This window comes from Cantharellus anzutake, assembly GCF_015039405.1.
Source record: "Cantharellus anzutake strain C23 chromosome Unknown EI90scaffold_16, whole genome shotgun sequence".
Classification (NCBI taxonomy): Eukaryota; Fungi; Basidiomycota; class Agaricomycetes; order Cantharellales; family Hydnaceae; genus Cantharellus; species Cantharellus anzutake.
In genome coordinates, this window is record NW_024066966.1 from 1,053,407 (window position 1) to 1,067,825 (window position 14,419).

At 49.8% G+C, this 14,419-nt stretch overlaps 4 protein-coding genes across 4 annotated transcripts; 1 reads left to right on the forward strand and 3 right to left on the reverse strand.

Annotated features, from left to right (window-relative positions):
• The first annotated feature begins 406 nt into the window (after positions 1-406).
• On the forward strand, positions 407-3,252 carry EI90DRAFT_3181177 (DHHC palmitoyltransferase-domain-containing protein). Its single transcript, XM_039066364.1, has 7 exons — positions 407-771; positions 851-2,133; positions 2,187-2,314; positions 2,374-2,440; positions 2,493-2,594; positions 2,653-2,828; positions 2,885-3,252. The coding sequence occupies exons 2-6, from the start codon at positions 880-882 to the stop codon at positions 2,764-2,766; spliced, it is 1,665 nt and encodes a 554-aa protein (XP_038917983.1). The 5' UTR covers positions 407-771; positions 851-879; the 3' UTR covers positions 2,767-2,828; positions 2,885-3,252.
• Positions 3,253-3,929: 677 nt separating this feature from the next.
• EI90DRAFT_2970647 (uncharacterized protein) lies at positions 3,930-8,903 on the reverse strand. Its single transcript, XM_039055693.1, has 6 exons — positions 6,876-8,903; positions 6,587-6,817; positions 4,805-6,531; positions 4,448-4,751; positions 4,371-4,391; positions 3,930-4,313 (listed from the first exon to the last, which is right to left on the reverse strand). The coding sequence occupies exons 1-6, from the start codon at positions 8,543-8,545 to the stop codon at positions 4,013-4,015; spliced, it is 4,254 nt and encodes a 1,417-aa protein (XP_038917984.1). The 5' UTR covers positions 8,546-8,903; the 3' UTR covers positions 3,930-4,012.
• Positions 8,904-9,994: 1,091 nt separating this feature from the next.
• Positions 9,995-12,427, reverse strand: EI90DRAFT_2970648 (peptidase C1B bleomycin hydrolase; the record flags this gene model as incomplete). Its single annotated transcript, XM_039055694.1, has 13 exons — positions 9,995-10,336; positions 10,392-10,518; positions 10,571-10,648; positions 10,704-10,797; positions 10,853-10,896; positions 10,947-11,073; positions 11,133-11,480; positions 11,546-11,683; positions 11,746-11,770; positions 11,833-11,888; positions 11,938-11,962; positions 12,018-12,175; positions 12,224-12,427. 13 exons carry the CDS (start codon positions 12,425-12,427, stop codon positions 10,222-10,224), a joined length of 1,539 nt encoding a protein of 512 aa, XP_038917985.1. The 3' UTR covers positions 9,995-10,221.
• Positions 12,428-12,769: 342 nt separating this feature from the next.
• On the reverse strand, positions 12,770-14,348 carry EI90DRAFT_2970653 (Las1-like-domain-containing protein; the record flags this gene model as incomplete). Its single annotated transcript, XM_039055695.1, has 5 exons — positions 12,770-13,054; positions 13,108-13,407; positions 13,460-13,788; positions 13,848-14,171; positions 14,223-14,348. 5 exons carry the CDS (start codon positions 14,346-14,348, stop codon positions 12,910-12,912), a joined length of 1,224 nt encoding a protein of 407 aa, XP_038917986.1. The 3' UTR covers positions 12,770-12,909.
• Positions 14,349-14,419: the final 71 nt, after the last annotated feature.

Below are 14,419 nucleotides of genomic sequence, written 5' to 3' on the forward strand. Positions count from 1 at the left end.
CACTGTGCACGAGAAACCTGTAGATGATTAGATTTGCTCTTTATAATTGGTCCTTCCAAAGAGGAGTGGTCATACCGCATCGCGACTTTGACAGCTTTCCTTCCACTTCTGGTACTCAAAACTGCTCAGCATCGAGGCTGCCAGGTTAGCACTCTGGAAGCATTCTTTCGGGCCCATGAGCGATAATTCTACAGCAAGGCTTGCAGGAGTAGTTTGGAAGAAGAAAATCCATCACTCGCCTCCCTCTTAGTACTTGTAGGAACCCAGACCCAGGGGGCACTATATGCAGGTAGGGCTCAACTAGTTGATCTTTGAGCAGAATCTTTACTCAATGATACAGGAGGGAGATCATTGCTTCGCACGCACATGTAAACGTTCATGTTGAGGGATAGTTTACGTAATGCGCACTAGTAGAGATTAATATACACGTGACCTTTGTTTTTCCTGCATAATCAACGAACAGGATTGATTTAGTCGAGTAGACTGGTCAGACCTTGCTTGTTGACCTAAGCTCATCTGCAGTCTGCAGATCTTCGAACGGCGAAGCCACCACCGTGAGACGAGTTGCGATTTTTCTGCGGAGCGTAACCCCGTTATATCGTGTCAGAGCTCTTCCAGAGCCACAAGACGCTCCTTAGCACCTTCATCACTACCCCTTACTCGCTTTCCAACGGGATACCAGATTCCCCGCCTATTTCTTGCAGCAATTGAAACATGTCGAATCTTCCTCCCCGACCCCCGACTCTCCCTTCTTATTCATATCAACCCAAGGTGCAAATCCAATCCTCCACTCATTTGGGCTCTTCAAAAGACGTAAATTCATATGTCCACGCGACGGCCTCTGGCGCAGCCTCGACAGACAGCAATCCTCTTCCTGCTATGCGCTCTCGAGCCGGTTCGGTAAACACAGTTTCTTCTCTTCGAACAGGGACTCAGGCTGGATCAATCCGCCGTTTTGGTGACGCATCTCCTCCGGAGATGCCATCGAAGACCCCATCCCACTCTCGTTCACGCAGTGGGGCGACAGCGAGTCACGCTGGTGGTATACAGCCTCCGGCCGCTTTCTTTCGTACCGCCCCCTCCACCCCTTCGAAGTCCAGTCCTCACAGAAATATGCCTTTCAGACCAACGAAACACTCGCGCACCCCTACAAGATCTGCTATACCGGTGCCACGTCGAGGCGCGACTCATGATTCTCGACATGGGACTGATGCATCTGATCTTGAGTTCACATCCCGATCATCTGGGGAGCACGACCGTGCTCCATTCGTACCGATAGGTCTCTTAAGTGCTACTCACTCAGATTCCCCAGCTACAGCAGAGCAAACTACAGCTCATGTGTTTAATGATTCAAGTTTTAGCACGAGTCAGGCAGCAGATGCATCTTTTGGCACTACCGGGCCTGGGCCTCTTTCATATCGTTCGAAACCCAGTAGGGATCCCCTTCTGCCGACACTGAATGATCAGCCTGTCCCTGTGCGTGGAACCAAGCCCCGAGGCAGTATCGATCAGGTTTTCCAACGGCAAAGCCTGGAGACAAATCGTTCCAGTTTCGATGTTGAAAAGGGTGCGGGTTCGCCGATACCTATGACGGAGCTTGTTAAGGAAGGCCCGTCAAACCGTAGCGATGGTCCCATCCCAGTTGTTCCGCACTCACCCGCTGGGACAAGTGGCCCCGACACGCATCGAAGAAGCTACGTTGGACCCAGACGAGCCATGTCCCCCAACAGTCCGCCCCATGCCGCGAGTGGTTTCAGCCATTCATCAATTTCGCGACCTGCGCACATGTCTCAGCCATCATCCCGCCATCTCTTTTATCCTCGTTCAATTACTCCCCATGGCCACCCTCCGGAAGCCAAGATGCCTACACGTCCTGTGCTTGATTCCAAAACTGGCCGTCCAGTCCGGAATTATTCACGTCATCCAGGAGCCAACGTTTTCTGTTTCAATGGCCGGATGCTGACAGGAGGAGATTCTCCGCTTCCATTCATCGGCACACTTATCTTTGTATTTGGATTGGCAGGGGTGTGGTTTGGATGTGTGGCGCCTTGGTGGTGGCACCATGTCAGCCCTGCAGTGCCGGTTATAGCAGGCTACCTGACTCTGGTTTCGATATCGAGTCTAGTGATAACGGTAGGAAAAATTGCGCATTTGCTTCCTCAGCCTTTGACGTGTTATACTTCCAGGCAACGAAAGATCCTGGTATCTTGCCTCGTAACCTAGATCCTGATCCACCATATACAACGTCTTCCCAAGTCAGTGAAAACACTCCTGCTGTTCCGATGCCTCGGGATATCCAAGTAAGGGCGGGTATGTGAGTATCAACTGCTTTCATGGCGGCTTCATCCCGAAATTCTCACTCCCTTGAGAAAGTGCTCGGGTCAAGTGGTGTCAGACTTGCAGGATGTATCGTCCCCCTCGGTCAAGTCATTGCAAGATGGTAAGGGATGTTGCGCCTCCGTAGATGTCTAACTCAGAGCGCCCCTATTCAGTGCGACAATTGTGTAGATGGTTGCGACCATCATTGCCAATGGGTCAACAATTGCGTGGGAAGACGCAACTACACCCATTTCTTCACTCTTATCATCGCGATGGTACGCACCTGTGCTATTAAGAGACGGATAGCACGCTGAAGCTGCCATCATCTGGCAGTCCGTTACCGATATTTACATTGTTGTGACCTCTGCGCTGCAACTGTATTTCCTCAGCAAATGGGATCACCTTAGGTTCCGACGGTGTTATCGCACGCACCCGGAACTGCCGTAGCCTTCTCGATGTCAGTTGTTGCAGCCTGGCCTGTACTTGCCCTGTTGTTTTATCACGTTCGAGTTGAGTGCAATTACTCAGCGTCCTGTCAAATTTTCATTGATTTCTCCACTTCTAGCTCGTTTTCCTTAACATCACTACCATTGAGCAAGTGCGAAGCAAAGCGCATGCTTTCGTCACGCCAGGCGAGGCCCCACGAAATCCCTTCACCCTCGGGAGTTGGAGAAGGAACGTGGCATGGGTCTTCTGCCATCCCTCCGGATTCTCATGGATCGAGCCGTCAGCATATGCCGAGGAAGACTCAAGAGTTGTCAATCCTGGGTCTTTGCCTGGATGGAGATACCCTGAGAAGGAAATCGATGAGACGAACGAAACGGAGGAAAGCAATATTGTGGATGGGAGAGGCCCAAGGGTGGATACCTATGTCTAACCCAGACGCTGTTGATGAAGATGGACGAGGGGTTTGCTCTTCACAGTACCTTTCTCGGCGTTCGCCTGCTGTTTATTCCTTTAACTATTTGTTTCTTTCACGGTTGCATCGCAATACCTTTCTTGGAGAATTACTGAAACCCGCGGCCGGACACGATGCCCAATTCGAGTTTCTGCTGGTTGCATGCATGACATTCCATATTTCTGCTACCTAAACATTCCTACCAGCTAGTAAGCTGTCCATATTCATGTGTAGGATCCAGGTAAATACTATTCAGACGGTGTCGCTTCGACACACCAAGCACGGCGGCTCTTGCTGTGGATGCAGTCCTCTTTTGGCCATTCGTTTGATGACACCAGTGGTTAGCCCTGGTCACACCTGGTGACAGGGAGCGAATCGGATTCCACTTTGGTCCGGTCGAAGCTGGCCTGCCTTTCGCTTGTCAGTTCTATTGGTTGTCAAAATTTTACCACGGCTCAGCGCCCACTTGGGCTCGATTGTTGTTTTCTCTCGTGATTTATCATATCCGCCTTTCCGTGTTTTCTACTCTTCAGTTCAATTCCGGTGAACATCGGCCCCTCATCACAAGGAACAAGTGGCTTACGAGCCCCGAACGCATCCTCTGCAGATGTGCAAACACTGCGTCGGAGAACGTTTCTCAGACTCCCGAAGGCAGCAACTGAAAGTTCGGTGGCACTTGAATGTTGGCAAGAGCTGTTGGATGCCATCAATTCCGACCATAAAACCAGTTGTATTTGTACCCCAAGCCTCGTCCCAAACCTGTGACCCAACTAAAAATAAAGCAACAATAAATGATTATGAACGTATGATGGGGTTCGTCATCAAATCATCGGTCTCCAATTCTTCAACAATATCTCCTTGCTGTGCTGTGGCTTGAGGGTTTCCACCAGTTGGGGTAGAAGGTCGAGGACCACCTTCAATAGACTGTTCGATCTCCTGGAACTGTACTCGGAATGATTGTATCCAAGGGTGTTCCAGGAGAGTCTCCGCAGTTGGGCGTCGCATTGGATCAAGCGTCAAACACGCTTTGATGAAACTGATTCCGGGTGGACTCAGCTCAGACGTCGATGGTAATTGCGGACCACGATCGGCTTGGCTAGAGTTTTCATCTCCATCAGAGCATACGGGACATTACAAAGTGGATAGCACTCACCCAATTTGATAGAGGATAGCCCTGGGAAGAAGGCTTGAGCGAGAGTAATTAAATCGGAAAAGGATCGAAGTCCGCACCATTCATTATCTAGATGTGACCAAGCCTTCCTGCCAGTCGCACACTCTAGAACTACACAGCCCAAAGACCATATGTCCATCGCTCCTTGAGCACCTCGTCTGTCGTTCTTAATCACTTCGGGAGACATGTACATTGGAGTACCCGTCAGGCTATTGTTGATCCCACGTTTACCGGGGTCGAGCCATGGAGGTGGTGGAGCACTCGTGCTTGGTCGTGAAATGGATTTATGTTGACCCTTAGCGAGAATCTTGGCAGCTCCAAAATCAACAAACTTGATCGTGTCATTGTGATCAAGGAGAATATCTGAACAAGATTCAGATGGACAAATCGGGGGTCGTAGTGGCATTATAACTTACTGTCAGGTTTGATATCACGATGAACAACATTTCGTAAATGAAGGTACGCCAATCCCTCGAGCATTTGGATGGTGTAGAACTGCAGGACAGTCTCATCTTCGATGCGACCGAGCTCTAACAGCGAAGCCAAGCTGCCTCCTTTGCAGTACTCTTCGAAGATAAAAATCTTGTCCCGGTGCACTTCGATACCATAATACTCCACAATATTGGGATGCTGCAACATCTCCATAACGGATAGTTCGTCCTTAATCTGCTGATAAAAGCTCGTGAGGTTACTCATGTCCTGGAATTTGATCTCCTTTGCAGCCATGAGTCCACCGGTGTCGAGGTTAACAGCAAGGTAAACCGAGCCAAACGCGCCCGAACCAATATGTCGCCCCTGCTGCCAACGGATAGAAATGTTTGAGGTCGAAGACGCCAGGAAGAGGAGGGATTTGTCCTCAAGCTTATCCTCATCTACTACACGACCAACGGCTCTGTGCTGTGAATCGATCTCGTACCGTTTTGCGTCCAATTCCCGGACCTTCTTTAATGGCTCCTCCCACCTCAATCTCAAACTTTGATTCTCTATTTCAGTTTCTGTGATCGGTGAGTTGGGGAGTGAAGACCCCCCATTCACTCCACGACTACGCCCGATGAATTCATCCATCCGACGGATCTCCGCAAGCCGCTCTTGTTCTTTTTTGGCTTCGAAACTAGATCGAGCCCCAAGGATGTCGAAATGACCAATAAGAAGCGTCATACAGCTCGCGACCTTCTGTCGCAACAGTGCGAATTCGTCGTCCGGGAGGTGAAGAATATTGGTGCCGTGAGTCCGTAACATCGCGAACTCCAAAGCGTTGACCGCCCAACGAAATGTCTTACGGTCGGTGGGATCGCAATCATCGCAAATAAAAGCAACCCAAGAAATAGCCAGCTTCGTCATCATACGAGAGAAATGGGGAGAGACGGTAGCTTCCATATGCTTTTGCGCATGCTGACCGTGATCGGACGCAAATGAAAACCAATTTTCTAGCAGCTCCTGGTAACCTTCCGAGCCTCGCAGAGAGTCGCTGATATTATGAACAGAGGCTACGATGATTTCTGCCAACTTGTTTGTTGCTCGAGTTATCCTTCGAAGTTCACGATTTACATTCGGAAGGTGCGCCAATTGTTCCATTAGGCAATGAAGCATGACGGGATCCAGATTCACTTTATCAGCTTGAGCCTCCGCCAAGCCCAAGCTGTCGTCATTTTCGACATCTGATGCTTCGGAAAAGTCATCCGTAAGGCAAGAAGTGAACTGGGCCTTAGCTGACACAAAGCGATTCTGGGGGCCGTCTGCTACGAGTCGTATACGGAGTGGCTCAAGAGCCAGGTCCACTCGAGTCAGCTGGAGAACCATAACGAGTCCCTGCCACACAAAGGCTTCGCCAGGCGTTAGTAGTAGAATGTAGCCGTAGTCTTCCAGATCCTCCACAGCGCTGTCCCCCGAAATGGTCTCTGTAGCCAACGAAGCGGTATCCATAACGGGTCGATTCACGTTATAAGCCTTTATAAGCATTTCGTTGATGAGGGGAGGGTGAGCGCGGAGATTGGGAGATGCGACGATGTATATCCCTTGCTCCGCGTAGAAATCGGAAAGGACCATAAAGTGTTCTGTGGCAACTAGCCTTGTGATTAACAGTTCGGTGTTAACACCTTCAAGAGAGTACTCAGCAGCATTGGAGAAGCGCTGCATTAAAGACCTGTCAAGAAAGGGTTTTCAATCACTTGCACTCAACTACCGGAGACAAAGCTGACCTGGCATACCGCTGGAGCTTGCGGTAACGCAGGCGAACGCTCTCCAGCACCTTGCTCAACCAAACTACAACATCTGAAGACCCAGTCTCCTCCTCATTACTATTCTTCCCCGCGTCGCGCCAATTCTTCGTTCCCGTAGAGCCGGCTCGCGAACGTGACCTAATCACTGGTACTTGCACTTGGGTCTCAAAGTAGTTGATGATCCTATGTAGTAATCTATTGGTCAAGCCGCTGGGCAATCGTCAATTGAGCGTCACTAAGATTGTTGCGAGAAACAAAGACGACGAACCACAGCTGCTCCGCGATGACAGCGGAGCCACCTTGAACCGTCATGCTGACCTCATCCATAAGATCCTCCTGAGCCTCCAGAACATCAGTCTCCTTGAAGTATATGCCTTTGGCACCTCCTTTCAGCTTCCAATGCAGCAACTTGAAGAACAAAAGTAGGGACTGAAGGAGAACTCGGTCGAATCCTTTCGGTATGCTTGGTGGTAACTTCCATTTCCCATCCGGATCCTCCTCCATCAGTGCCTCGTACTCTCGCTTCAATGTGCAAGCGAGACCGATTTGTAGCCGAATATCATCTGTCATCGTGTCAAGAACCATCGAGTTTGGATTCTGAATGCGGTCGGCGGATTCGAGACGGACGTGTAATGAGGCTTCGATGAGCTTGATGGGAAAAGAGATGAGCTGGACCAGTTGGTTCTCGAGGGAGGGTAGGTTGAGTTCTTCGAACATTTCCGATCGAGTAGTCACAACACGACGGGCAGATTCGATGAGAACATGAATAGATACTAAAGCATCCTTCTCAAATGTCCGCTGAAGCGAATCCTCCTTCAAGACACGCTCTAGGAAGGTGGTCGATCCAGTGCGCTCAGAGCTCTCTTTATTCTCCCCGACAACGGAGACCTCGACGGGCTCGTTTGGCTTTGTAACATCGAGGCTCTCACTGCCAGTCCACTTCTGGAGAGCGCTGATCTGCTGTTGCAACGACATTTGCAGTTTGTTCCAGCTGATAAGAGCATCCAACCTGTCCATAAGTTCCGGGCTCGCTGTCTCGGGTTTGTCGTCTTGCATTGCCTTGAAACTCGTATAGAGGGAACAAGCAACATCCCATCGGTCTAGAACATCATGGACTTGCTCTTCAGCTGGGTATGAAGATTTTCCGGTCTCTTGGTCCATCTCGGCTTGGACACGGAAGGACATGATTTCCTCATAAATCGCGGTAACCACTCTGTTCCGGCGGTCTTCCAGGCGAGCTAGCTCCTCGGAATCAGAACGGCCTCGTAACCACGCACGGATACCGAGCCATATGTCGTGACGCGTGTTGCTTCGAGCTTCCACAGTTTCTAGCGCTCGCACGATCCTGGTTTTTTCTGAGCGGAAGACCTCGCCATCAAGCACCGAAGCCAGCATAGTTTGCCATTCCAACCGTTCACGTTCCGCTTGGGAGAGGGATTCTATGTCGGGAGATGTCATGTCTGATCCAGGTATGAGAAGTCCATTCGATACAGCGAGTGCACTAGGTTTCGGTACTGTATCATCATCACTATCCCCAGGATCGTTGAGTTGTTCAAGCCCACGTTGGAAGTAATTTGCGTCAGGGTCTTGTCTGTCTGCTCCCTCAGACGGGTCGGGGCGGTATTTGCGCTGAAATGTCGAGAATACAACTGCAGCACGTTTTGGAGCATCTGGAGGACGTGCAACATTGCCGATGATGGAGGAGGTGGTACTAGAAGTGCTCGGAGAAGCGAACGATGTTGTATAATATGGATTTCCGGATCTGGGCTTTGTGCGATTACTGCGAGAGGTTGATGGTGTGATGGAACTGCTAGAAGGAGACGTTTGACGTGACATATCAGGACGGGGAGATGGTGCATCAGTTGAACTTTCGATTTCTCCACTTTCAGGATGTGGGTAGAGGACAGGCGTGTGCTTGCCGCTTCCCGTTCGAGGCATGGTGACAGCCAGCTGGTCAGTTTCACACTTTAGCTTGTACCAAATTAAGAAGTGAAGAGCACGGCAGAAACACCCAGTAGGAAAAGTCGTGGAGGGAACCAGGAACTGCTCAAAATATGCAGCAAATGTATTGTAACAGTGTAAGGGGCGTGAAGGTGAGCGAAATTGCAAATTATGTAGTTGGCTGGAATAGGCAAATGAGAACTTCTGCTGTGCCTGACCGCTGTCCTAGGTAAATCGGATTCAGCAGATGGAGGGTCCTTAACTTCTGGGTAACTGGGCTGGCCGAGTAGCCCGGTACTGCGAGTTTGAGACGAGTGTTCGATGTCTAAATTACTCTGCACACAGAGTCATTAACCCGTCGCAATATTACGCAAATTTCGACGCTGAAAATTTGTCATCATCTTGCCTTTGGTTTCTTTTCTTTTTTTACATGCATTTTCTTACGGGTCTTTTTTGCAATCACGTCATCCCTGTTGTCTGCTGACGCCATCCCGCGCGTGGGCGTTCTCATATGTGCACTCATCCACTGCTAGTATGATAACTAGCACCACCTCTCCCAGTAGCGATGTACATGCGCTGCACTGTTGTCTTCATTGTCTTTTGAAGGCTTCCGAAAATGTTTGGAGTGTACCATTTCTAAATGGGATTTATTGCCACCAACTCCTCCAGCATGCCGACCTCCCCGCGAGCATTCCTCTCTAAATGAGAGGTCACAGACGGTTCATCTGGCTACCTTTCCACCGGTTTCACGCCGGGAGGAGGCATCTGCTGAGTTCTAGCTCACCAAAGCGCCCTGCGCTTTGGCTTTCTCTGGACAGGCCAAATCCCTGTGGAGATGAGGGCATCTCAGCACCTGCTCTCTGAGGCGCCCGGCGCTTCGGCTTTTTCTGGGCTGGTTAAATGCCCCTACTCTTTCTGAGAGGCCAAAGATAGTCTACTCGACTGTCTTCCATCCGGTTTCACACCGGAATGAAGACAGCTCAGCTTCTGCTGAGTGCCCTCTCTCTAAGGCTGTCGAATCTCCAGCCCCAACTGTTCCTCTCGTTCTGAGAGACCAGAGGTGGTTCCTATGACTGCTTCCCCACCGGTTCTAGGTGGAGAAATGCGCTTACCAGCCCAGGCCGGGTGCCAGTTCACTGAGCACCCTCGCGCCTTTCTGGGTCAAACTGACCAGTGGCTTTCGCCACTGCTCCTGGGCGACCAGCTCCATCCGTACGCATAGTAACGACACCGGCAATGCATCCTATGTCGTTTCCAGCCTAGGAGATGGCTCTTCAGCCAATACTGGTTGTTGGCCCTCAATCTCAGCATACGCTGGTGTCCCATCAGTTAACTGTGGAAGCCTAACCACTTCACTGCAAAACTCTTATCACTTTTGTGTTATTGTCTTTGTCTTCATAGATGGAAATCAACTCTGAAAGGCTCCACTTCCTTTTTTTTGAATTTCTTGATCGTATTTTCTTGCGTTGTGAGACAAAGGTATGAATTTAATTATGTAACTCTCGCAACATAACAAAACGAAATAAGTGGGTGAAGCACGCACATTGCGGATTGGCGGTTTCCGGGCGCTCTTGTTTTCCACAAACTACAACGGCAAAATAAACCGTTGCAACGTCACCCATGGCATAATCAACATATGCACCAACAAGAATATAACACTTGTACTACGTGTCTCAGGCCAAAGCTCCGAGGGGATCCCAGGGAGGCAGTACAATTGGTTCCTGATCCAATACCTTGATCAGGTCTCCGGGTGCAAGCTGCTTCGGCACAACCACTTGGTAGACGTATCTGTATAAACTGAGTCAACAATAGTCCACAAGGAGATGCCAAGACCAGAACTTACTCATCGAACCATTCAGTGGTCATGACAAAGTAACCGTGCTCACCAGCTGTCTCTCCCCAAGAGTTTTCCACTTTGAATCGGACTGGGGTCCCCTTGTCGTCCAAGTGGACGGCAGTAATTGTCATGGCTGTTGCACCTTATGAATCGCATATAGGACGCTAAACGTACGGAGAACTAACCATGAGTCATGGCGGACTCGCCAGTGCGGAGACGATCAGCCTTGTCAAGTCCCAAGGTAACGCCAAAGGCGTTCTCGACTGCGCACATCATGTGGATTCACCAGTAATTCAAACCTACAATTAAACGACATACTATCATAGAGACCAGTGGCCATCACACCGCTGGCCTGGTCCGAAGATTGGCCGACGTCGCAGCCGAAGAAGACTGGTTGACCCGCTTTGATAGTCTAGTGAAATGCAAATATGAGCCCTACGCGAGGAACTGAGGACCAACTCACGTACCTTGACAACAGCCTCCCTGAGTCTTTGAGATGAGGTGTTCACATCTGTAGAATGTCAGTCATTGTATATGGGTTTCTTGAAAGCTGTGGCCCACATCGAATTGGTCGTCCATTCCAGACATTTCCAAGCTTGTCAACCGTGTAGAGTTTACCATACTCATTACGGGGATCGTTAATTAAAGAGAATGCTTCGTGATGAGGATACCGCTTGTTGCTGAAAGTCTTGGAAGAAATTCATAATGAACACAAGCACCAAATCACTTCAATAGGGGGGATGTAACCTTGTAAAATTCAAGCGGCGTTCCGGTCCAAGACTTGTAATCGCCGTGAGCAGTATAGTACTCCCAATCAAACCTGTCATTCGGTTTAGGGGGTTCACCAAGAGTGACAGTTAAAATCTTGTAGACCTCCCCGATATATTGCTCCTTCCGCTGGCGGAGATCTTCTTGGATCCTTTGTTGACGAGTTGGCGCATCCAACACTCCAAGGCTCCCTTCCAATTCTGCAAACCTCTTCCGAAGGAGGAGCGCGTGCTCACGCAACTTGGTAGTGATCAGCTGGTCGAGTCGCTTGGAAGCCGAAGATGAGTAGGATTCCGGGAAAATAGCCTGAGGAACAAGGCCGTAGTTCTGAACAGGAGTATCACGCGAAGATGTGTCACTACGCCGTTGGAATCGACGAGGAATCACAGCACCTCAAGCAGATTAACAGCCATATCCCATTGACCGCCGTCTCCAACGGGATCATCAGCTAAATGAACGATAAGTCTGTCATCAAGAGGAAGGTCCACGTGTTGAATGCTGAGCTCGAGATAATAGTTTGCTTTATTCAGCTATGATGAAAGGGCCGTACGTTTTATGGCACGATGAAAAGCGAAGTCGGAAGTCTGGTCACCTTATCATAGAGGAACAGATACGATCTAGAATGGCAAGGTTTTTTGATCGCATACAATTAAGGCTAACTTACATAACGTGAACTTACTGAGAGAGCTGGAAATCTTCGAGTCCCAAGGACTTAGCAATATTGTAGCGAATGACCTGTCCAGATTTGTCAGCATGATCGGGCATTCGCAGCTCATCCCATTACATTAGTGGTTGCAAAAAGCCAACACCTAGCAAGGCCTAGTAAGGTCAGCGAGCCTAGTCAAGATACACAATAACACATACCTCCCGCTCGACTTCTGGTCTGTGACTTTGGTGTTCCCGTGGAAATCCAACCTCGTGTTAAAGATGTGCAAATTCGCAATTTTGGTCTTCCGGGAGAGCAGTGCAGTCTTGAAGTCCGTATGATTCAGGATCGTGCGTGAAAGCTGGAGCCTTTGATCCTACGCACATCATAAGTACGTGTAACGTGCTGGTCAATCAAGGAATACACGTGCCTTAGAGGCCTCATCCTCCCAGTTCTCAAGGTTTTCGAGGGAAATGGAGCCATCACTGGAGACTGGCCCCTGAGCGCTCGGACTGATAGAGAGCGGCAATATTGCTGCCGCGATGGCCTCATCGGAGGCATGCTGATAGTGGTGTTTCTCGTTAAGCTTGGCCTTGGAGACTTTCTGCGTTGATTGGCTGGCACCCATACCGTACGCACTTGGAGCAGTAGAACAAAGTGACAAGTGCAGCAATTCCTTTAGATAAGTATAACCGGCGACCCCTGAGAACGAAGCCCAAAACGATATTGAGAAAATGACACAGCCACTTCGCGGGTGTAATAAAGCGGTGACAGTTGGACAATCACTCATATCGACGACCGATTATCATAAAGCAAGCTATTCAAAGCTAAAAATGGTTCTTTTTCCAACCTATACTGAGTATATCATGAGTAATCATAACATGATCTGACGGCTCGTCACTCCCGGTGGCCCTTCAACATAGGATTGATCCCGATAGGACAAGGCTTCCACCCATCCTCCGGACCTAACAGCCGAATCCCTGGAGCAGGGTTTTTCTCAGGCACTATGGTCTCATCCATCACGATGTCGTTTTGGGTCTCCTGACACCTGAGGTGCGCTTCGAGTGTTTGAAGGCGCTCCTCCATGAGTGCAATGCTCATATCTGCTACCTAGACCAAGTATGGGGGCGTGGGACATAAGCCGACAAAATCACTCACTTCAACATCAGTGTTAGATCGTGTTTGCAGCAGGGTTTCAATTTGTTGCTCCAAGTCGGAATCGGACCCGCAGAGGGAATGGATCATTGGCCGGTATCTAAATGTCAAGGAGTGAGATAGAAGTATTCGCATGCCAACACTAAAACTGACTTCAACATCTCGAAAGAATCGATCCTGCCGACCTCGAAAAGGAGCAGGGAAAGTGCATCTTCGCGTGTGCAATCCACGTCCTTATGGCCCCATTTTTCTACGACCCAAATGACCCAATTCGACAAGCATTCATGAAACGAGGGGTCCTCTTCCGGTGCGTTGGTAAGAGTAGAGATGATACGATCCAATAAATACGATGCGAATTTGTGATGTTTAATTTGAACATGCAAGAGAAGCTGGCCCCACAGTTCCAGGTATGAGAGAGAACTCTCATTGGAAGGGCCTTCCTGGAGCCGTTTCCTGGACAATTGCGTGTTCAACAACGTCTGAGGGGAACAAAAACGAATGATACTTTTTGGATTTAGGTACGATACCTCCCTTTTTCACTAACTCCGTACATAATTGGTCGATTGCCCATGATGATCCCCCATCTTGATGTGCATTTCGGCCAGGGCCAAGACGCCATGCCGCTGAGGCCTCGTCAATCCAGCGTTCCAATTGGCGCAGCGCTGCGGTTATTTGGGTTTTCTTCAGAGTGGCATCCTTAATCAGGGCTTTCTTCGACGATTTATATTCCTGGAGAAGTGGCGCCAGAAGTGCCAGTTCCAGGAGAGGGGTTTGAAGTGCTTCCCCTGGATGGAGAGTCGGTATCCAATAGTTCTGAAAGATCCAGCTCATCGACTTCGGGGAAAATATAAGGGAGGAATGTTTGACGGCTGAAAGGGCGCGAGGACTCGTACCTGGGTTGCTGCCTCGCGTAAAAGTTCAAGAGAAGGCAAGGCCTCGTGGGTTGTAGCGTGTCGGAGTTCGACAAGCCATTGCGGCAGCCCGATCCTCCCCGCCAAATATGACAGGGGTTTGGCGTAAAGGCTTTTCTGTAAAGGATCGACAAGACCGTTGACCGTCCGGACAATTGCCAGGGCATACGCTTGTCGAACACCAAGGAACGACGAACCATTGACTTCCCTCCTAACAGCACTGTGATCCAGCAGAACAGCCCCCAAGATTAGCCAAGTGGACTCTATTGAGTGCGGAAGAACAGTTGCCACCCTCCACGCTGCAAGCTAGAGAACAATCAAGGACTGCGAGGCAAATCGGCAGGCGTCAACACACACTTTGGCAAGGGCCTTTCGCTTCGAGACCTCGTCAGCAGCATCGGAAAATATCCAAGAGCATACTTCTTCGAGCTCTGATATTGAGGCCCAGGGAACTCGTCGGGGGAGTGGTGGTCGAACTGGCATCTGTAGCGCTATTTTCTCGGTGCAAATAGCCCATAATAAATTGTTCTCTCGGTTTGGGGCATGCAACGGAC

Coding starts and splice junctions, on each gene's coding strand:
- EI90DRAFT_3181177 (XM_039066364.1), top strand. CDS start 880: ATGCGCTCTCGAGCCGGTTCGGTAAACACAGTTTCTTCTCTTCGAACA. Junction 2,441..2,492: donor GGTCAAGTCATTGCAAGATG/GTAAGGGATGTT, acceptor GCCCCTATTCAG/TGCGACAATTGTGTAGATGG. Junction 2,595..2,652: donor TCACTCTTATCATCGCGATG/GTACGCACCTGT, acceptor ATCATCTGGCAG/TCCGTTACCGATATTTACAT.
- EI90DRAFT_2970647 (XM_039055693.1), bottom strand. CDS start 8,545: ATGCCTCGAACGGGAAGCGGCAAGCACACGCCTGTCCTCTACCCACAT. Junction 6,532..6,586: donor AAGCTCCAGCGGTATGCCAG/GTCAGCTTTGTC, acceptor CTTTCTTGACAG/GTCTTTAATGCAGCGCTTCT. Junction 4,314..4,370: donor GCTATCCTCTATCAAATTGG/GTGAGTGCTATC, acceptor TGAAAACTCTAG/CCAAGCCGATCGTGGTCCGC.